Raw genomic sequence first — 23,447 nt, 5'->3', positions numbered from 1 at the left:
TTTTACCTTGTATTTTTGAGCTCTTTTCTAATTTACTTTCAAGAGTGGAAGAACTCGTAGAGGGCGTATTTTTCATTGCTTTCAGATTTTGTATATGCTTCTTGCCTTGAGATTTTTTAATTTTTTTTTTTTATTTCGCCTTTTCCGCAACATGACGTCACATCATATGCCAAACATATACACTTTTTATTATTGTCCTTACTAGGTTAGCCTGCCATTGAACCTTTCATTATCCAACCACTCTGTTTTGAATCGTTCTGTTTAAAATCGTTTTTCGTCTTTGGACAATTCTCCTCTAAGCGGTTTTAACCTTTCGAGGTATTGCGGGACTTTTCCCTCGCTTCTACTTCTTTTAAGATGTACTGGAACCAGCACTTGCTTCACTGAAGAAAAATCGATTTACTGGCACGTACGCTTAATACAATCAAAGTTCCGGTTCCACTAAAGAAAATTCGGCGCGCGCGACATTTGAATTCCAGTATTGCTGTTCCCTTCCCTAATTAAACTACTCGGGTGTCTAATATAAGCATGAATTTATGCCTAACTTTTACCTTATCAACATTTCACACAGTGTTGCCAATTTGGGGAAAAAGTCGCTAAATCTGGGAGATTCGACCTTCACGATAGCGAAAATTTTTTTCCGATTGGCGACTATTTTGGTGATATTTAAATGATGATTTAGCTACTTACAAATTTAGCGACTTTTTGCTGCAAACAACCTGTTAATCTATAGAGAAGCATTATTAGTTCAAAACAGTTTTTTTTTTTGTTCTTTTCTTTCTTTTTGTTTGTTTTAATTAGTGCAAGTGACGATGAGTTTGGGAATACAGCGTACCCACTCCCCCCACAATTCTGCAATTTTATCGGTTACACTGCCCTCTAACGGAGAACAATTACAAACTTGATGTCCTTTAGTTCGCAGAGCTTCCGTTGAGAGGCACAAGTAATACAGCATTACAGATAGCAAAGAGATTAGCCATAGATGAGTGAATAAAAGCGAAGTGAGTGTTTGTTATATTTGTCCTTTGGAATCTTTTAATTATTTTGTACTTCTTTTTTTAAAAAAAAATTGCATAACGTTAAGTACTGGTACTGTAGTTATTTATTTCGGAACTATTTTGACCCCAAAATATGAACAAAAGTACCCGAAACAATGTGACATGATCCCTGAATTCAAGGATTGGTTGCGCCCCGTTGATAAAGATGTGAGTAGAACATATTTTTTATTTTACATCTACAACTTTAAAACATGCTTATAGACAACGGATTTCACGAATAAAATTTTTTTAGCGACTTTTCACCAAAAATTGGAATAATTTCATATCTCGTTTAGCTATCTTTTGTGTCAACATTTTGGCAACACTGATTTCACGTTAGGGTGTGGATCACCTAATCATTCACTAACAATACTGTACCTTTCTGCTACACACTGAACTCGTAAATCTTGTCTCAACAAAAATAAAGCTTTGATTTCAAAGTTATATATTTTTAAGTGCTTAGAGACAGGGTTGAATCCAGGGGGTAGCCCGGGGGGGGGGAATTTGCCTCCCGAAGAAAATTCATTCTTCCCCGGAGAAACACAAAAAATTTCAGTCACAAAATGTAGAAATTACTTCACCCATTTATTTGCTTTCTTTCCGTGCACGTGCAGACGAAATCCGATCTCTCAATATACATATAAATGACGCAGGCCCAGTCTATATAAATATTAAACATGTAACATCTAAGATAGAATACCAAATAGTCAATAAAACTTGTATTTCTTAACGCTATGACCGAGTTTGGCAGAACATGAAATTGTCAACTGTTGAAGAAAGGTTTGTATTTTAGTAGGTACTATACTCTCGCCCTATATTATATATTAGTAGGTAGCATTAGCACAGATTGAAATAGGAAAGGAAAGATAGGGAAGATATTTCGATCATTCCATATGATCTCTGATGTCAGTAGACTTCAGTTCTTGAAAATGTACAGTTCTTGCATTATTTGAAATAGAGCGCCTAAATCCCATTTCTGGCATCGGAAGTAACAGACGTAAATGTGTTTTCCGATTGTTAAAGTAAACACACCTTTCTTTAACTAAAAATAATCCAATTAAAGGGTGAGATTCAGAAGGTGTCATTTAGAGGGATCAGGGAGGAACAGTTATCCCTCCTGGGTAAGAGATTTATATAGAATTTATCAATATGACAGTAGTATATAAGTGAAAGATTGCCATTGAAGGTGATGACGATCCTTCTCAGTGCCGTGCCATGGGGGAGGGGCAAGCGGGGCGACGGCCCCCGGGCGCCGAAGTAAGGGGCGCAAAATTTGGGAGGGAAAAAGAAAAGAAAAGAAGGAAAGAAAAACAAGAATGAAACACATGTGTACATATATATAAATAAAATGAAAGGAAAGAAAGTAATGAAAAGTGCTCAAAATCAAGGAAAAGCAGGGTTTACTTTTTAAAATTTTCTCACCTTTCGCGGCTGGTCTGTCGACTTCACTCATACATACGGGGGTGCCGTCGTATACTCTCGCGCCAAGCGCTGATTTTCCACGACACGGCCCTAATCCTACTGAAAATTTCATTAACTAAACTATTGATGTGTATGCAGTGAAGAAACCAAGGCTAATATGCTTGATTTAGAATCAGAAGTGTGAGAAAGAATGATAACTTTTTGTTAAGATAATCTTATGTATGTTTGTTTTAGGACAAAAAATATTTGAGTTAATTTAAATCTTTTTAAAAACTTCTACATTAGTAACAAACAGTAACTACTGAATATAGGAAATAATAACAAAAATAGCTACTGTAAATAGCAGTTAAAATTTAGTCTAAAATATTTTTGCCAGTCTTTATTTAATGTTTTAGATAAAATTAAACGATTGTTTTTTTTTTTAATTATAATCTCACATTGAATATTTATCAGCAATTAGTCTCAATATTAGGTAAGATGTGAATGGAATTGTTAAATATGCTGCTTTCTTGCAAAAATACAGAAAAACAATCCCCCCCGAGGAGTTGACATTCCCCCCCCGGGTGAAAATGTTTGAATTCAACGCTGCTTACAGAGAGAGAAAGAGAACGTTTTTACCGGGAGAATACAGGTATATCAGCGTCGACAATGACAACTATGACTGTCTCATTTTTAACACCATTGTTTGTTTGATTTGTTTTTTGCTTCTACTACTTTTACTTTCTCTTCAACTTTTCGTACAAAATAAATAAATAAATAAATACACCCAGACAATAATGAGTGTAAACTTATCAACTTAGACACAGGCCCGTAGCCAGCCCAAAAATGTAGGGGGGGGGGCGATCTGACCATATTGTAGTTCATCACCATATTATAGTTCATTTGCAAGCCTACCGTGAAAATTTTAGGGGGGCCCGGTCCCCCTAGACCCCCGTGGATACGGGCCTGCTTGCACATTCACACAAACTATTCCTATTTTATTGGTTTATTTTTTTAAAACAAATAAAAAAATAAGCATTCATATTGGTCAACCAGTTTGTGCGAGAATCTCCCTGGATTTTGATGTTTTATCGAAAAAAATCCCTTTTTCCTTTTTGCTAAATTTAGCTATCAAATTTCCCTACCTTAGGGAAATTTCCCTAAAACTACGAACACTAATATATTAGTGATTAAGAATGCTCGTAGAACTTACTCTTACACTAAATAGAACCACAGCTGACATCTGTTGGTAATAGCAAAAGATACCTCTATGCTTCAATATAACGCACACTTGATGGCAGCACGAGCAACTGGTGATGCTGCTACTTCAACTTGAAGAATTGAAACATACGTATTACCTTGATTCTGTTTTATTCGTGGTATTTCATCTTCTTTAATAATAATAAAATAACGTGAGTGCCTGTGTATCTGATTGTCTGTCATTAGCTATTCGAATAATTCTGGAGCCACCAAATTTTGAACATGATAAATTTTCACCAGATTTGATCGTCTACGAAACGCTTTTTTCCAGGGGTGACTCTGTGAAAAACATGTCTGCGCCCCCATAATCTCCACTTCCCTTAAACCCAAACCAAATTGAAGTCTTGTCACCGCTGACATTTTCACCACATCATCACATAGTTACCATTTGTTTAAACATTAAATAAAATAAAACCTACTCCCAGTAAGTAATCTATAAGCCAATTATTTTTTTAAAACATTTTTATTGATGTGGCATTTGGAATGACATTTTACTAATATAACCTTAGAGCAACAGGAAATTAAAGTTTTATTATACTGTAAACCATGTTGATATCCATTAGAAATACAAAAGACAAGATTGTTGTAATTCTTTCTAAAAAGATACCATAGAAACCGTGATTAGTAACTGCTAAGTGTCCAAAAATTTAATTTTTACGTGTTTAAGGAAATGAAAAGTTAAGAGGTATGCTATAATAAGCTTACTTACATATAAGTTTTGATTGGAGTAGCTTTATCTATAACTCGTCCAGAGTTAAGTCTGTACTGTGGTTGCTTATGGGCTTTTACTTCTGCGTACTTACCTCCTTTAACAGAACATGATTTCACTACTGTAGTTTATCTTAAAGAATGTTAAATATTTACCGACGATACAAAAATAATTTTCGTAACTTCTCTTTTCCTTATAACGTATTTAATTAGCTTTTAATGGCTAGAGTTTGTTTTTTAAACTCGAAGGGGGAACACACGATAAGCGTAACGGCTGCTAGAATGTTGCCCGTGCATTTTCACGTGACTAAAACTGTCTACTCAAAGATACCGTTGGCAACTGACAAGAAATTTCATCGTAGGGTCAACCTACATTCGTGCACTCATTAGTATTGTAACTTCCACTGATTTCAAGTACGAAAAAAGGTAGCTAAAAAGGAATAAAAGTACGGCCAGAAATAATTGAATGAAATCTTTCTGATTTTAAGAAAAAGTAAAATTTTACTTCCATCTCCTTTTCTTTCCTTTTTTTTCTATCTCAACCAAAGAAAAATATTTTAACCAAAAAAGAAAAGAGAGCGGAAAAGTTCTTGTAGCTTAACCCAAGATTCTAACAACTTATTTCCCCACCGGGAATCGAACCCAGGACCCGTTGATTACAAGGCGGCGAGCGTAACCACTCATCCACGGGGGCAATCTGAATAAAAAGGCAGTAATAATTTCAGAGGATGGTCTGCGGGATGTTTTTTCAAGTACTTCATTTTTATTTTTATTATTATTATTATTATTATTATTATTATTATTATTATTATTATTATTATTATTATTATTATTATTATTTAACCAAGCTACAGCCATAATCCATATCTTTTGATAAATGTTAACTTATTTGTATTAAATATAAACGCTAACAGTGGCGGCTGGTACTGTATGTTGAATGGTTGTGCAACCGGATATTTCTTTATTACTAAAGATATTTTTAAGTATTAAAGTAGTGTATCAGTAATAAATAAACCTTTGCTCTTGAGCGCAAAACAGTACTGATGCAAAAAAAAAAAAAAATAAATAAAAATAAAAACTGAAAGAAAGAAAGTGGTATACAAATCCAGTGGCAGCGAGCGTTGCCACTGGAAGCAGTAACATTCAGCATATGGCAGCGAGCTCCTATCTCTTAACATGAGGAAGTGGATTTATTCTTGCATCTTTGCTATCCTCCCGTATTACCCTTTTCCAGTTGCTACTTCGTTCGCAACTGGTATATAGTCAGCTTCTGTAGTAGTTACGAATTCCTCCGTTTGGCAGCGCTTGACTCAATTGATAGATTGAGTGAGATATAGACGCTTGGAAGAAAAAAGTTAGTCACCAAACAGAAACTCTAAAAGAGCAAATACGCGTCTGGTGGTAGCAAGGGCGGATCCAAGCTGAATATTTGGGGGAAGGCGGTCGTTCGAAGTCAATAGGTTTTATTTTACATTTATAATACAAAGGTAAAAATTCTTGGGATAGATTTTATTTTTAAAATAAAAATATCCTATTCTGGGGAGTGGGGGGCGATCGAGACTCGAAGAAGAGAATGTCTTACGACTGGTCTAATTCCTAGCTGTGTGTCGCTCGTGCACATGATCCAGTGTTCGATTTCCGACGGAGAGCATAAAAAATTAATCTCAAATTATTTACTTTCAATACTCATCTGTCTTCTTTAGCCTAAATTGCTGCAATGTTAAACTATTATATATATATATTTCATTTTCGAAGCAAAAAATCTTATATTTCATGCTTCTTTATAATAGAACAGCAGACAAAAATACGTAGTTACTGAAAATGAACTCTTTGTCTTTTATATTCATACAAAGAAATGCTAACAAAATGCATATTGTCGGAGGAGAGAGGTGTTTCTGTACCTTAAAGAAAATAAAGCGGAAAATATTTGCAGTAGCGATGCTTTCTATTCAGAAAAACTTGGCCAGCAGCATTTCAGATTTCAATGAAGTCATAGAAAAATTTGAAGCTCAAAAAGGACGAAGAAAGACCTTCTATTTTAAAATAGTGCATAGTTTACTTAATTAAATAATTTTGTTTAACTGTGTGCATGAATATATGCAATTTTCTTACTTTTTTTCTTCTTTTTGGGTTAACGATATCATTCATGGCTTACAGCACATGCTATATATTCGATTTATCTCTTGTTCAATAACATGAACGTAGAAGTTTTTGTATATAAATAATGTATAAACGTACATTGATAGTGGTTGTTTGAAAAAAAGGAAATAACTTATATATTAAATCAATATTAGAGAATACACTTTAATTGAGCTGAGCGAAGCGAAGCTCTTATACTCGGGTTAGCCGTTTGGTTGTCCGCGAACTCCTCCTAGACCGTTTGGCCGATCTCAACCAAACTTAGCACGCTGATAGAGTATGTCGTGCTGAGTGACAACATAGGTCGAAATCAAAAATCCGATGTACCATCGAGGAATAATCACCGAAAAACGCTTCCTCCTAGACCGTTTGGCCGATCTCAACCAAACTTAGCACGCTGATAGAGTATGTCGTGCTGAGTGACAACATAGGTCGAAATCAAAAATCCGATGTACCATCGAGGAATAATCACCGAAAAACGCTTACTCCTAGACCGTTTGGCCGATCTCAACCAAACTTAGGACGCTGATAGAGTATGTCGTGCTGAGTGACAACATAGGTCGAAATCAAAAATCCGATATACCATCGAGGAATAATCACCGAAAAACGCTTCCTGATTACGTAGTTTAAGCTCGCTCAGCTCATTTCATTGCAATTGGGTATATCCATTGCATTCCTAGTCAATAAATAGGCTATACAAATGGGGCTTATAAGGACTTTCCTCTTCATATTTCCTGAATATTTTTTGGATAAGACACAAGAATGCTGGGGGGAGGGGAACACTACATACCTTTGATATTGCAACATTGCAACTGGTACTTCTACAGACCACGATCTGCTACTGAACGCTAAGTGTAAAACTGCTTAGGCCAAACACTGATTCATGAAGTGTTTCTCGGAACATCAGAGTTCGATTATCTATATATATAAAAGAGAACGCACAAATCCTTTGTGAACTCATCACGCTAATACGGCTGAACCAATTTCTTTCATTTTTGGGGGGTTATTATGATTTGGACCCTAGATGGTTTTTATCATATCACTTTAATTTTTAATTACCAGTGTCTTGAGATAATTGACCATTCAAGTGTCCATACGTACAAATCCTTTGTTATTAGTTCATCATAGGTAAAAATAAACGTATTTATATGCAACCCGCATGACCATGTGACTCGGCGGGTTAACATAAATGACAGGCGCTATAATGTTAACATTTACTGCAATTTGAAAGCGAAAAAGTAAAAATTATCTAAGTAACAAAGTTTATTGCGTTCCGGGGTGACCGCAGCGAAGCGGGGCGGGTTAACATAAATGACAGGCGATATAATGTTAACATTTACTGCAATCTACTATGGTTTTTATCATATCACTTGAAAGCGAAAAAGTAAAAATTATCTAAGTAACAAAGTTTATTGCGTTCCGGGGTGACCGCAGCGAAGCGGGGTGAACGCTGCTAGTTAATTATATATAGGCCTATGTATTCCTCGTCGGGAAGGAAGTTTCAGCGAGAATTGCTGCAGGACGCATTTCATATTTCTTTTATCTTTCGTGCATTGAAATTTCTTTGGGAGTTCATAACTGAGTGTGATTTCTGTTCGGTTTCATAATAGCATTGGTTTCAGAAACTACACCAGGAAATAGGGAGACAGTTTGGTGCGGTGGGTGGGGCCAATAGCTTATCTACTGTATCGTCTATTGTCGCACTAGATGACTCATGTCAGATTCCAGACGAAATTCTTCTCTGTTGTGTCTTTGCTATTGTGCAGTGTGTGGCGGAGTGTGGTCTCTGAACATTCGGCATTTTCTTGATTATGTTCATTTACTTACTGTGCTGTTCTGGGAACAAAATCGCGCCGTCTGTGTGTGCAGTGGTGCCCACCCCCCCTTATGTCCATGACGCACCCCCCCTCAATTGTCTATCCATAGATGTTCTTCCATGAAAAAAAAATCTTTTCGATTAATTTTTACACCCCCTCAAACATATTTATATAGGTTTTTAACCCCCCCAATATTTCAATGACGCAGTTTGCGTCATAGCCCCCCCCTTGTGGGCACCCCTGTGTGTGTGTATAGGTGCGTGAGTGTGTGTTAATATATCAAAATGGAAGAAATTACAGCCAGCACCTCTTTTAAGCGTAAGAGTGGTCAAGTGTTGAAGAGCAAAGAAAGGGCTATTGTTATGAACGTGTTTAATTATTTAAAGCAGAAAACCCTGGGTAAAAGTATAAGTTGGGTCGCGAGTGAAACAGCTGAAGCCACGGAAACTTCCAGGACAACTGTTTTCTAAATTCGAGTTATCACGTGGACTTTTAGTAACACCGAACAAGAAGCGATTAAGAAAGAAAATTGCAAAGAACAGTCGATTTGCAAAATATAATGAATTTGTTAGGAGTGCAATCAGACAAAAGGTCCATGAGTTCTTCTTTAGAAATTTGCCACCAACACTCAATTCCGTTCTCAAACAGGTAAATTCAGATCCCGATTTGCCGAACTTTAAAAGATCCACGTTCCACGTACTTCTAAAAGAGCTTGAATTTGTTTATGAGAAAAGACAGAGTAAGACCATGCTTATAGAGAGAGAGGATATTGTGTCGTCGCGCCACAAATATCTACGGCAAATAAGAAAATTTCGAAATAAAAATAGAATCATGGAATACATGGACGAATCGTGGGTAAATATTGGGATAGCGTGGATAAAGAGTGGAAAGACAAAACAATTAAAACAGCAAGACAAGCTTTTCTGTGTGGACTTTCTTGCGGACTTACAAGGAGAAGGCAGAGTTTGGTAAGTGAACTTCGGGGCCATTTTTTGCGAGGTGGTAGTGCACATTTAAAGAATTAATATTACAAACTGGGAGAGCACAATGGCCAAAAATAACGGAGAAAAAACGTCTTAAAGTTTTCTACTCGACGCATATGTCGTACGACGCACAAATTTACTAAGTGACGGTGTGGCAGAGTGAGTAAATCTGTAACTTATGTGTAAAGAGTCTCGCGTTCGATTCCTGTTCAAGTCATACATCTTTCTTTTGCTTCAACCAATAAAGTAGGAATTTGTAACTACAAGTAAAATATTAATTCACCGTATGTTTATAATGAATAAAAAAAATGAAATCTTTGAGTTTTACGTCCCACGGTTTTGCCGGTTAGGCTAAAGGAGACGGTGAAGATGAGTAATGAATGAAATGGTGGAATGAAGAAAGTGGGAGGAAACGGGAGAACCCCGAGAAAACCCACGCACACGGTGTTTGTCCACCACAAAGTTCACTTGGCGGGGGCTGGGATCGAACCCGGGACCCCAAGCACCAGAGGTGAACGCTCTACCACTGAGCCACCGCGGCCCCCAATGTAATGAATAAAACAATAGAAATTTTCAAATCACTTGTAAAATCTTTCAATGTTCCATGTTAACTGGCAAACAAAATTTAATCTATTCCGTAAATATACTAATATCACGAGCTAAATTATGGTTACGGCCAGTGGCGTATTTACGATTTTATTTCGGGAGGAGCTTTGCCAACTTTAGTCCTGGAAATGTGAAAATTCTCCAAAATATTTCATTTACTTTAATATAGTAAATAACATTTCGGGGGGGCTTAAGCCCGGAAGCGCCACCCTTAAATACGCCACTGGTTACGACAGTCGCTGTGTAATAAATGTTCTTGACGCTTCATTTCTACATCTGTTGACAGTTTGCGAATTACAAAGGAGTTGAGGGGGAAATCTCCTTTGCTAATACTGGATGTTGCTATAACCAAAGGAGATTTCCTTCTCATTTCCCTTGTAATATGCACACTGTCTACAGATGTAGATACGAAGCGTTAAGAACATTTTTTATATTATGACTGCAGTAACAATAATATTTACGGAGTAGATTAAATTTTGTTCCTACCAGTTAACATGGAACATTGAAAGATTTTACAAGTGATTTGAAAATTTCTATTGTTTTATTCATTATAAACATATAGTGAATTAGTATTTTACTTATAGTTACAAATGGCTACCGGCACTTTATTGGTTGAAGCAAAAAAAAAATGTATGACGAACAGGAATTGAACCCGGAACCCTTTACTCATGAGTCAATGATTTTCCTCACTTTGCCACGCCGAACTTGGTAAATTTGTGCGTCGTACAATATGTGCAGCGAGTAGAAAGTTTTTCTGCGTTATTTTTGACCATTGCACTGTCCGAATTGGCAATATTGGTTCTTTAAATGTGCACTACCAACTCGCAAAAAATGGCCCCGAAGTTCACTTACCAAAGTCTGCCTTCTCCTTGTTAAACATCCAACAGGCCGTGGACCACGATATGCCTTAGTTCATGCTGGCAAGGAAACAGGGTTTCATAGCTGGGGCAAAATTGGTTTTCTTGTGCAAGAAAAATACGGCTGACGCTCATGATGAAATGGATGGAGATTTGTTTGAGGAATACTTCCGGAATCAGTTACTTACAAATCTTCGTCCAGGGTCAGTTATCGTAATGGACAATGCATCCTACCACAGTCGCCGTAAGGAGCCACTGCCAACCAAATCTTGGAAGAAAGACGACATGCGGCAGTGGTTAACCTTACATAATATTGAGTATGATGAGGATATGTTAAAGAAAGATTTGATGGATCTAATAAGCATTCATCGTCCTAAATATGAAAAATATAAGACTGACGAATGGGCTAAAGAATTAGGACACACCGTTCTCCGATTACCTCCTTATCACTGTGAGCTCAACCCTATTGAACTCGTGTGGTCTCAAGTAAAACACTACGTTGGGGTAAATAATACAACATTCAAAGTTAAGGACGTTGAGAATTTAATTCATGAAGCGTAGAGATGCGCACGAGACGAGTCGAGACAGGATTTTCCTGACAAAATTCGAGTCGAGACACGGCTCTTCCGATAGAGAAATATACATTTTTCGAGTAAAGACATCACTTTTACAGCACATATTTGAGATGAGACAGCCACAAATCTTGTCTCGTGCGCATCCCTAATGAAGCGTTTGAGCGTGTAACAACAGAAAATTGGCAGAACTACGTCAGACATGTGATAAACATCGAAAGTGACATGTGGAAAGCAGATGAGCTGCAAGATGATGTTGAGCCGTTGATTATTCATTTGGGTGAAGATTCCTCTGAAGAAGAATCGTCTGAAATCTTCGATGATGATATTGATAGTGATGATGATGATGATATGGAAGGATTTGATTCTTTGGAGTGCGATTGATTCAATGTGGTAAGTTGTTTATTATTATTATTATTATTTATTCATCGTTGTGGTGTGAATTTCTTTTTTTAATACGTGAGTTGGCAACATCAGTCGGCAGTATAATAGAAGCGCGATCTGTTCTGCATTTGTTTTTAATGCTCAACTTGGCATCGCTGTCTCCATAAGACCAACAGTCCACTCTTAAGTCTGGATAACATATACATTCATCAAATATCACAGAAAAATCAGTTCTTTTTGCATCAGTGTGAAATACAACATAAAGTTCGTGATGTTGGGATAGTACATTTTAATATTTAAATAAGTATCTCACTCATTGTTTGAGATAAATTGAGCAACAGCATTTGTAACCTTAACGGTACTTTCCTTGCTTTCATACATGCAAACTCTTTTACTAGGACTGGCGGATCTATTTTTTTATTTCACCAGATACAGCATAACGAATGCCATTTACATAGGGAAACATAACAAACATGTATTAACAATAAAAAAATAATGAAAAAAAGACAAAGCCAAGACGATGATCTGAAACATGGATATTTGGATAGTGCGCACATTAAGTCCTAAGTGAAGTCTTGACCTGACTACGGTAGGTCCGATAGTTTTGTAGTTATGGACCTTTAAATTTCATTTCTTCGGTAGCCTATAACTCCGAAATGACAGATTTCTGCACCCAGATTGGTATGTGCTTTTTGTCTTATATTCGTGTCAGGAATCACCTTCCAAACGTTATCGGTGTTGTTTTGAAACACCCTGTATAGTTAGGATTAAGATTAGGATGACATTTACACTGCGACCTTCCTTACTGTCTATTTTTTGTGTGTGCTCGGAATGATAGATTGCTCATGGCAAGAGTGAGAGTAACATTAAGAATTCTATGCTATTTGACGTCAAAATAACTTCCATTTTTTAGTTGTCATTTCTAGTTCTTCATCCAGAGTAGGGATGCATTCGAGTCGAGTCGAGTCGAGATTTAAGCCTGTCTCGACTCGTCTCGAGAAAATGTTGTCTCGACTCGTGTCTCGACTCGAAAATATGTTTCTGTCTCGACTCGTGTCTCGACTCGACAGTCTCTGTCTCGACTCGACTCGAATTCGAGTCGAGACGTCTCGAAATTCGAGTCGAGACAAAATGTACGAGTTAAAATATACGCACACATCAGCCAGACCATCATGACACCTACCTAATTGTCAGTATGTCGACTTTTGGCATGGATAAAAACGGCGACACGTCTTGGCATACACGCAATGATCCTTGATAGGTCGCTGGAGAGAGCTGGCACCACATGTGCTCACTCAGGTCACCTAATTCCCGTAAATTCCGGGAAGGGGGGCAATGTGTTCTGACGTCACGTTCAATCATATCCCACAAGGAACATCACTCAAATGTCCGGCTCCAATTTCAATGAAACTTTTTTTGCTGATAGAAGGCATGTATGCATCATTACTTGTGATGACAAATTTTTGCCATGGTGCATGTTTTCTATTTTTTTTAAATAACTTTTAAGAATTGTGATGTGGTTATTGGAGATTACTACAGAAGTCCCTTACTACCCTTTGTAAACGGAGCGTTAATGAAGAAAAGTGAAGAAGAACCATGTGGATACATATAAGTCCTGGGGGGAAGTCGTATGGTAGATATGACCTTGATGGCAGCCATCTTGAAATCCGCATTTTGAATTAAGATCAAGTTTTCAAAATGGGAATAGGGTAATATGATACATAATTTCGGGCTAGAATTTAATTAGAAAAATAATGGTGAGGTTAGTTAGGGAAAGTTACAGGCATATTAATTGTTTTTACTTACTGTGTGCGTAAGTCCCTTCTTACTTTCGTCTCAAGACCTGTAAATCGATCGCAACGGCAGAGCTCGGTTTCGCACTAGTGTTTAGAAATCTTTAAACTCACTTGAGGCAATATTTGTGGATTATTGTATTGTATTTTGCCTTTAATTAAATTTGAACCCACTTCATGATCTTGTGTAAAGTATTACTAAAAGAGAATTTCTGTTTTTATGGAGAACGTAAGCATGGCAATTATAAAAGATGAGTAAGGTGCGTATGTATTTATAAGAAAGTTTATTTTACGAGTCTTTTGTGGTTCCGCCAACCTATTCTTTAGTTGTTTTTTTAAATACTCATATCTCATAAATAAAAGAGCTATTATAAAATCTCTTACCACTATACTTTAATACTTATAAAATTTTATTTATTGTAAAAGCACTGCCGAGATATTTCTTATCGCCCACTAAAATTATGGTGGAGCTGCTTCGTGGCTAACGGTTAGCATTCTTGCCTTTGGCGTGGGAAACCTGGGCTTGATTCCCGGTGGGAGTTCATGTGGTTCGGATTCCACGTTAATCAGTAGGTCCACGTCTCACATAGCCTCGCTGCTGAACGGGACGTTAAACTCAGAATCAATTCAACTCAAAATTATGGTTTTGACTTTATTATGATGTCATTAGTTTAAACGCCCAACTGCCCAGTAATTATAAACATTGACTACATTATAAAATTGTAATTTGTGACGACTAAAATATCAGAAATTAAAGATTATTCTTTGGGTTTTCGAACATTTTGAAAAACGTGAAAAACTGGTACTGCACCGATACAACACACCTTTTGGATTTGTCATAACATGTCTTACATAGCTTTGGTTCGATTCTCAACACGGACTGCAACTACCCGTTAAATTGTGCATCCGAAAGGCACTCTTTGTTAAACCTCGCTTATCACCGCTCATCTTAATAATATATATAACTTCACCGCGAAGCAAATGTTGCATTTCTCTCTTTCATCCTAACAGAAAACAAAACTAACCACAGCTGTGACACGAAGGAGCTATTTCGAAAAGAAACAAGCTGTGCTTCATAGAGATGTGTACCAAATGATAGAAGTATAAAGTATTGTTTTCTTTCCTGTTTATTGATATCAGTTGGTGTTCTTAATGAGTTTACTCATTAGTTTAGAAAGAGTATATATGGAATTTGGACATATGTTGTACGTATTCTCCTGATAAATTGATGAGACCAGAAAAGTTATAAGGACAGATGGAATAGGTTTAAGCGCATCTACGTGACTTTATCAAATATTTATTCTCCATAATGGTACCACGCGGAAAACTTGGTATAGGCCTACTTTTATCTTTGCCTCCCTCTGTTAGCTGTTTCGTATCATATATATCGGATGGTTTTGATATTTCTTCTGATCATTAAAACAACACTGGTACCTGTGTGCGTGCAGAAATGCAAAAGCACAAGGTAACTTCCTATTTGTTTTGGAAACAACAAACCCATTTCACGTGTGCGAGAGAAATTGAGCACAGCGAGATCGGGTGTTTCCTCACGGTCAGTTCGCAGCAGGAGTCCATGGTAAAAGATTTGGCTATCTCGAAAACACTCGCAAAACCTTACAAATACAAAAGACTGCGCTTCAAAGAAAGTTTAGACACAGATGTTTCAATTTTCTTTTAGCATCTTTCTTCAGCAAAAGAGTCGGTTCATTGTATTCGAAAAAGGGAAGGGAGAAAGGGTGAATTTATATTTTATGTGGGGGGTAACGTTGTAAGTAGTATAAACAATACATACCGCTTCCGACTCTGTACTGAAGCACTTCCTTTAGCGGTATATCACTAGATCTATCCTGACCCTCATCCCACCTCAAGTTGTAAAGTAGAAAGGGACAGAAGTATTCAACATGACTGCGCACTTGAGTTTCAGTTCACAATACTAAAACCAGTGAGCAAGTAAACAGTCTTTTGTAGGATCGTGTTTTACTTGTTGAATTTATTTTTGAACATTTCTGTGAATTCAACAACAGAACGCAGTAGAAATACGGACTAGTTTTTACTCCAACCATTACTTTCGCTCCAACCCAGGGATGCCACATTTATGATTTCGTACTAGATTTAGTGATTTTACTATTGAACTAGGGATCTAGTACGTACTTTGGGTAAATAGGCACATTCTAGTGATTTTTTTTGCATTTTTTTCTGATGCAGACAAATGAGAAGGAAATGGTTCTTAAAATAAAAAGAAGAAGTATATTGCAGTTCAAAACAAATGTAGAAACCTTAAATTATTTTTTCTTTTCCCTCTGACTGAATGAAACCCCTGCTGTGTAACGACCTTAGGTAAACAACGGCTATCTTTGGTCCGCTACCTCCTTTTGTTTGCCGACATGAGATGGGTTACTTTTTTTCTGGAAGAAAGTGAAGAAATAATTATCCAGTACATTTACGTTTTGTCAGGCACACAGGCGCAGTCTGTACTTGTTTCCTAACGAATTTTAGCAACATAACATAAATGAAACATATGTACCAGAAAATAGAGGCAGTACAAACGGAAATTTTCATCTGTGACACATTTGATGAGAAATATAGTTAGATGTCACGTGCAAGCACTCTAAACATGTCCTATCCTGTAATTCTATTCGTATGTTTATGTAGGTGAGACTGAGAAATCAAGAAACAATAATAACTGGTTTTCTTCCAGGGCAAAAATCTAAATGTGAAGGGGTGTTACACTGGGACTTTAATTGCGTCCTTTGTACAAGATTAACAAGTAATAGCAATTTTTTAAATTTATTTTAGTTCTTGGGGAGAGGAAGATGGAAGCGAACCCTCGTAAGGACCTCTGCAAGGAAACATGAATACTATCCGCCACTGTTTGTTACATTACACAAAATAGTTTTATATATATATATTGAGTTTTAGTCAGGGTTTTCATTCTGCAGGAGAGGGGGGGATAGTAATTCCTGACGAACATTTTCTATTCTCAGAGTGTTGCAATGATAGCATTTCCTCCATTATAACTTGGCCAAGCTAGTTGCATTATATGTAAGGATTAAGTTACCCTAAAAAGCTTAAATTTCTATGGCTGTTTTACTCTGTACCCATGTTTCTCATTTTCGGTCTACGGGACTCTGTGTCCGGAAATTTTCGATGGCTTCCAAGTCGGAAAATGAGTGGATCAAAGGCATATATATTATATCTATGGTTATATGAGGCATGGATCTACAGTTTAAAGTGGGATACCGGTAACAACTTCATGAGCTTCCACCGTAAATCGAACCAGAGTCTCCCACGATCAAGGCGTATGTGTTAACCATACAGCCACGAGGAAATTCACATAAGCACACACACATATATATATTGTTGAGTTGATTTTGACTTTCCCGTCTCTTTCAGCAGCGAGGATATATGAAATGTAGACCTACTGATTAACGTGGAATCCGAACTACATGAGCTCGCGCCGGGAATTGAACCCGAGTCTTCCACGGCAAAGACGCGTACACTAGCCGCGGAGTTCACACACACACACAGAATCAGAGTCCTCACACACCAAGGGTGAGAGCTGTGCCACTGAGTCACAGCGGCCACGGGGCTAGGTCGAGTCCACTTTACGTTCATAGTTTCTTAGTACATAAATGTTACGATTATGAAATAGATTTTCCTTAATGAGCTGCATATAAACAAAAGCTTTCGAAATGCATTAAACAATTAGTTCGATTTGAGTGTGAACTTAAAGTTATATCAGAGTGTAAATACGGATACGCACCAAAACTCGAAAACTTAATATACTATTTCTCCTATATAGTCAGCATGTATCAAGCAATCGTTCAGCTTTCATTTGAGAGGATGGAAATCGAAGGCCCCTGAACAACTATGTTACTAATGTGCGGAATGTATTTATCTTACAGTGAACTGCTTTGATGCCAAGTGGCCTAACTCCAAAATTGAAATTTTCCAGGAGTGAAAGTTGAAGTTCAATATCTCATGAACAATCCATATTTCTTTTATGTTGGGAACCAAAACCATAACTACTGTATGTAGTTCATTGTTTTATAACTTAGTGTTTACAAAAATCCTTTTAAAAAATACCTATTCATAGAAGTGAATGGTACTTATCTGTACTAGTTCTTGGCATCCAAGCAGTCCATTTATTGTAATACTAGCTTAATATACCCATTCTTCGCATGGGGGCTGTATTTGGAAGTCAACACCTGTGGAAGTATCACCATTCATTTCAGTGACCGCGAAAACTATGGATTTGACACTACTATCAATCAATATGGGCTATTTATACATGTCTCGGTATTCTTCACCCGCTGACACCCGGCCCGCATACAGTAGTAGCTGAATTTGCAAGTCATCGCTGATGGAAGTGTCACCATTGATCTCAGCGACCGTGAAAACTATGGATTTGACACTAATGTCGATCAATTTGGATTACTTTTACTACATGTCTCGCTAAACGCCCCCCTGAGACACCCTGGTTTCAATTTTGACAAAAACGCTTCGCCTTAGACTGGGACCTGGACCAAGGTATCCGTGACCAAAATTTGGTAACTCTCGGTCAACTTGTCTGGTCCCCAGGTCGGTCCCAGTAAACGTCCCCCCCCCGAGACCCCCCTGGTTCGAAATTAAAAAGAAACGCTTCGTCTTGATCTGGGGCCTGGACTAAGGTACCCGTGACCAAATTTTGGGAACTCTCGGTCCACTCGTCTGGTCCCCAGGTCGCACACAGACAGACAGACAAACACACAAACAAACTCTTTATTTTATTTATATTAGATAAGATATACTATGTAAAATAGTCTCGTATCATAATATGTGTTTTACAACAAATGTTACATTATATATTATCCGTAGCTCGTGGTATGCTGCAACATATTAAAGCCTCAGAATAGTTGGACAAGCGAATAATCCAGAAGTTATGTAACCCTATTGCGTTCATGGGAACGAAAACACAATAATTATAACTATGCTAAATTACTATAGACTACCAACTGCTCATTCAGAGAATTTATGAAGTTCACTTTATCGCAATAGTTTTATACAAACTAGATTTAGACTACGGATAATACTTTTATACAAACTAGATAATCAATTATTATTATTATTATTATTATATTTGCAGTACAACCAAATACAACGACATTAACTATTAGTTCTAATTAACTGAATTGAGCTGAAAATTAAATCTTCATCTTTAAAGATTAACTATTAATTTTATGCGTTCTGTACCTTTCTGAAGGAATAAAAGCTGGAATTGGTTTCAAGGCTGTTTCTGAGTGAATACTTTCTTCAAAATAATATTAAAAATTATAGAAAAATGTTCGAGACATTCGAGTCGAGTCGAGATTTTTAAGAGCCGTCTCGACTCGACTCGTGTCTCGACTCGAAAATTCGAGTCGAGAAATACGTTTGTCTCGACTCGTCTCGAATTTTACAAAGTGTGTCTCGACTCGAATCTCGACTCGAATTCGAGTCGAGTCGAGTCGAGATTCGAGACATGTCTCGACTCGAGCGCATCCCTAATCCAGAGCATCATATAAACGTTACAATTTATAAACAAGACAGAAATCCAACTAAATTCCAATTTGAATATAAATATATACATTTAAAGATGTATACGTATTCATTGCATCCTTTATCTGTTTCCAATCACAATGACCGTGTATCTGAGCACTGTAATTTTTTAAAGATCTATCTGCAAAGAAGCCAGCAAGATTCACAGCATGTCTTGCTTAGAGTAGGTGAATAATATAACCATGCTCTTTTAGTATGTAGTCCTGATTCTGAAGTTATATAATAGTACGGGGGTCATTTATAAAGTTCTGGACACTGAAAGATATTATGGAAGTAAATAACTTATTGTACAAAATATCTTTATAAGTCTTCAATATAATCTCCATTTTTGCTTATGACACCTTTCCAACGTTTTGGTAAAGTCTGTATTCCGGATAAGGTACCTTCTTTGTTGAGATTCTGATCACTCGGGTCACCTCACTGGAAGCTTCGTCAATTGTATCGAAACGTTTTCAGGGAGTGGTTCCTTCAATTTGGGAAACAAATCAGTCATCAATTGCAACAATATTTCGTAGAAACTGATCTTCTGTTCAGGAACGTTGAAGCAATTGTTCTGCGATTCTTTGGCGATATGCTTTCTACTCTTCACTCAGATCATGCGGAACCCATCTGGCAGTGATTTTTCTCATCTTTAACTTTTCAGTAATGATTGTATAAACTGAAGTAACAGATATTTTGGCCTCATATACAATTTCCTCACATGTTTTTCGTCGATCCTCTCTCAAAATGTCATTTCACGGAAACGAGCTGACCACCGTGATACAGTGCTAGAGTCCACTTCACTATTTCCACAAACCTCTCCCAAAGCATTGTAAATTTCAGTTGGATTCTTTCCACATAGAGTTGCGATTCTGATATAGGAACGCTGGTCACTATGTGAAATCCTACCTGAGTCGGGTTCACCTTCCATTTTAACACTGAAATTAAATCTTTAAGATTAATGTTCCACTGTTTTGCCGGCTAGGTTAAAGGAGACGACGATGATGAGAAATGAATGAAATGGTGGAATGAAGAAAATTGAAAGGAAAAGGAGAACTCCGAGAAAATCCACGCGCACGGTTTTTGTCCACAAGGTTCACTTGGCGCAAGCTGAGATCGAACTAAGGACCCCATGGCCCAGAAGTGAACGCTCTACCACTGAACCACTGCAGCTCCCATTTTAACACTGTATTTTTCACAACAAAGCCACGCGAATCAGCAAATACAGACAGAGTCCAAACTCTGATTCACAACTGACATAAAATTGAATTTGATCACACCACTCAAACGGTTGCGCATGCGCTGTGTACAAGACTTTTGAAATGACCTTCGTACATTTGTGGAAAGCCCGTTCTGCTGATGCCTTTATAAAAGGGATCCTGAGGCATCCAATGTTCGTTTCCCATAACAGATCTAACGTGATTGTACACTTCTTTGAAAGTAGCTCTATATGTTTTGTATGAATCTGCCACAAATTCTGAACTGATATTAAAATTTTCCACACTATTCACCAACACCCTCACTGGCTTTCGAAATATCGGCTGTTGCTGTACATTCATCAATAAAACAAATTTTATTAGAACAATGTTCTACTATGTTAATTTTCCGATCCACATGAGTTCCCTCCGGGGATCGAACCCCAGTTTCCCACGCCAAAGGCGCGTGCACTTTTCGCATAGCCACGAGGAAGTTCCCGTTTCTGTTTTAAGTCGAAAAGTGTACAGTCAGCGACAAAAGTTCTTTCTGCTTGGTAAAATTTATTTTGGGAATAACAGTGGCGTGGCTGGAACATAAGGAAAATTCTATTCTTTTTAAATTTACTCAAAACTGTACTCAAATTGACCTTCCATTCTGAAGTTATTCACAAAACTAATTTTATGAAACAGAAAGAGCTTCTTGTTGCTGACTATACAAGGAAATTCTCTAGTAAAAAGTACAAATGGGGTTTGCCAATAAGACATGACGAGTCAAAATCTTCGCAACAATATTTGAGACGAAACATAGCTTTGCAATGGCTTCCAAGAAAGCCTCAATTCTTGTCCTATAAGCAACCCTATGTGTAAATATAAATAAGAAACTTACTGTGAAGTATGAAGCGATTATTCCCAAAGGCTTGATGAGACTTTAAATGAATTGTCAGTTCCAAGAAACGCTTATGTCGGCTACGAGATGCTTAACATTACGTCAGTAGAAACTTGAAATCTTATCAGTGCGCTTATTATGCAAGGAACAGTAAATAATCTTTCTTCTCAGGTATATTCATCCTTTTAGAAAGAATTGCTAAAACTACAAAATAAATTAGTTTCCAAGTTTGTCGTAGTATTATACAGCTTACGCTGCTTAATGCAACATTTAATGACATTCTCTTAAAGAAATTTAATTCTGTGAAATAAAATATTCTTATTGGGGCTTTTCCATTGTTCGTATCATGCAATTGTAGACTTAAACTTTACTGAAAAATAAAACAACTGTTCTCGGAATTTATTACACTATAAAGTAGAGGAAAATCATATTGACGAAGAAATTAAATGTCGACTAAAACCAGGGAATTCGTGTTACTATTCGGTTCAAAATCTCTTGTCGTCGCGAATTCTGTCGAGGAATTTGAAGCTTAAAATATATAAAACGATAATCATGCCTGTTGTTCTGTATGGTTGCGAAAGATGGTCGCTTACTCTGAGGGAAGAACATAGACTGAAAGTATTTGAGAACAAGATCCTGAGACGAATATTCGGACCCAAGAGGAACGGAAATGGGGAATGACGGAAACTTCATAACGAGGAACTACATAATTTATACGGTTTTCCCAACATTGTTAGGATCGTCAAGTCTAGGAGGCTTAGGTGGGCAGGTCATATAGCTAGAATGGAAGAAAGTAGAAACGCTTTCAAAGTCTTCACTGGAAGACCATTCGTAAAACGACCATTAGGAAGACTTAGGCGCAGATGGAAGGACAATATTAAGATGGATCTCGCAGAGATAGGAATACAAAGTAGAAATTGGATTCAGTTAGCTAAGGATAGAAGTCAGTGGAGAGCTTATGCGAACGCGGCATTGAACCTCCGGGTTCCATAGGCCATAGAGTTAGTTAGTTAGTTATAAAGTAAAACTCAAATGGGCGAGATCCTGTCTTGTCTGAAAAGTCTATTCGAATCAGAGTTTATGTAACATTGTGGGATCTTTTAGTTAGTAGAGCAAGGTTATGATCGACAGTTATTTCCCTTATTTGTTTGCTCAAGTTTAATATTCGTTTTCAGTAATGAGAATAGTGGCGTAAATAGGGAGGCGCTAACCCGTCTCAAGCTCCTTGTGCTCCTCAAGAAATGATGAAAAAGAACTGGAAGCTTTCGAAATGTTAGTGTGGAAAATAATAGAGTGAATTAGCTGGTTCGAGCGGAAAACGAATGAGAGTGTGTTAGAAATGATGGGGGAGAAAAGAACGATTTTAAATATTATTCAGAGGAGAAGGAGAAACTAGTTGGGACATTAGCCAAGAAGGAACTGTATCATGAGGAACGTGCTAGAGAATATGGTGGCAGGAAAGAGAGGAAGGAGGCGAAGGAGACTACAATTGATGGACGATATCAAAACAGAACAATCGTATGTGAAGACCAAGAAGTTAGCGGAAGATCGTGGAGCATACGAGCTTCTCAGTTGCGGTAAGTTATCTGTTAATAATGGAAGAATATATATGATATGATGACTGTAGTATGCCGGGTCAGGTTGTCGGGTCAGGCTACTCGCGTCGGGTTGTCGAGTCGGGTCAGTCGGGTCAGTTCGAGTCGAGTTGCCGGATCGGGTCAGTCGGGTCAGGTTGTCGGGTCGGGCCAGTCGGGTCAGTTCACTTTGGTCAACTGCGTTCAGGTTGAGCTTAAACTCGGCTGGAGTCGAAAGCTGCCGTTTTTCACTAGCTGCCTAATTAAAAATAGCAATTTTCAATTGATTTTATAGAAACCATAAATCTATTTTGAACACTTGCAGCTAGTGTTTTTTTTTTAATGGTAAATGCTTATTTTTGTACTTGTGTGTACTTTAATTTTTAAATGTGGAAGATTGATTTTACCAATCGACTCTAATATTAATATCTACGCCAATATGGAGTCTGCATTTAGAACAAAACTAGAAGTTGTTTAAGCAAGGTCAAAAGAAAGATTGGATATGGACGACCAAGCCCAAGCAGGGTCGCGGTGGCTCAGTGGTAGAGAATTCATCTCTGGTGCATGGTGTCCATGGTTCGATCCCAGCTTGTGCTAAGTGGGCTTTGTGGTGGAGAAACGCCGTGTAGTGGGTTTTCCCGGGGTTCTCCTGTTTCCTCCCACTTTCTTCATTCCACC

General features: G+C 37.5%; 3 protein-coding genes across 3 annotated transcripts in view; 1 reads left to right on the top strand and 2 right to left on the bottom strand.

Annotated features, from left to right (window-relative positions):
• The window catches only part of LOC145675902 (uncharacterized), a 142,922-nt gene extending 121,663 nt beyond the window's left edge, over positions 1–21,259 (bottom strand). The window contains exon 1 of the mRNA XM_081746696.1: positions 21,196–21,259. The gene's annotated coding sequence lies outside the window, so the exon portion shown is untranslated. The remainder of the gene's footprint in view (positions 1–21,195) is intronic.
• Msr-110 (DUF3736 domain-containing protein Msr-110) overlaps positions 1–23,447 on the bottom strand; it is a 172,847-nt gene that overhangs the window by 56,739 nt on the left and 92,661 nt on the right. The gene's annotated exons all lie outside the window — the stretch shown is intronic.
• Positions 10,866–11,369, top strand: LOC145675272 (uncharacterized). Its single transcript, XM_081745657.1, has one exon. The coding sequence runs from the start codon at positions 10,866–10,868 to the stop codon at positions 11,367–11,369; it is 504 nt and encodes a 167-aa protein (XP_081601783.1).

Source organism: Thermobia domestica, chromosome 18 (genome assembly GCF_964235325.1).
Source record: "Thermobia domestica chromosome 18, izTheDome1.hap1.1, whole genome shotgun sequence".
Lineage (NCBI taxonomy): Eukaryota > Metazoa > Arthropoda > Insecta > Zygentoma > Lepismatidae > Thermobia > Thermobia domestica.
The sequence above is the reverse complement of the archived record's forward strand: the minus strand, read 5'-3'. Positions and strand labels throughout refer to the sequence as shown.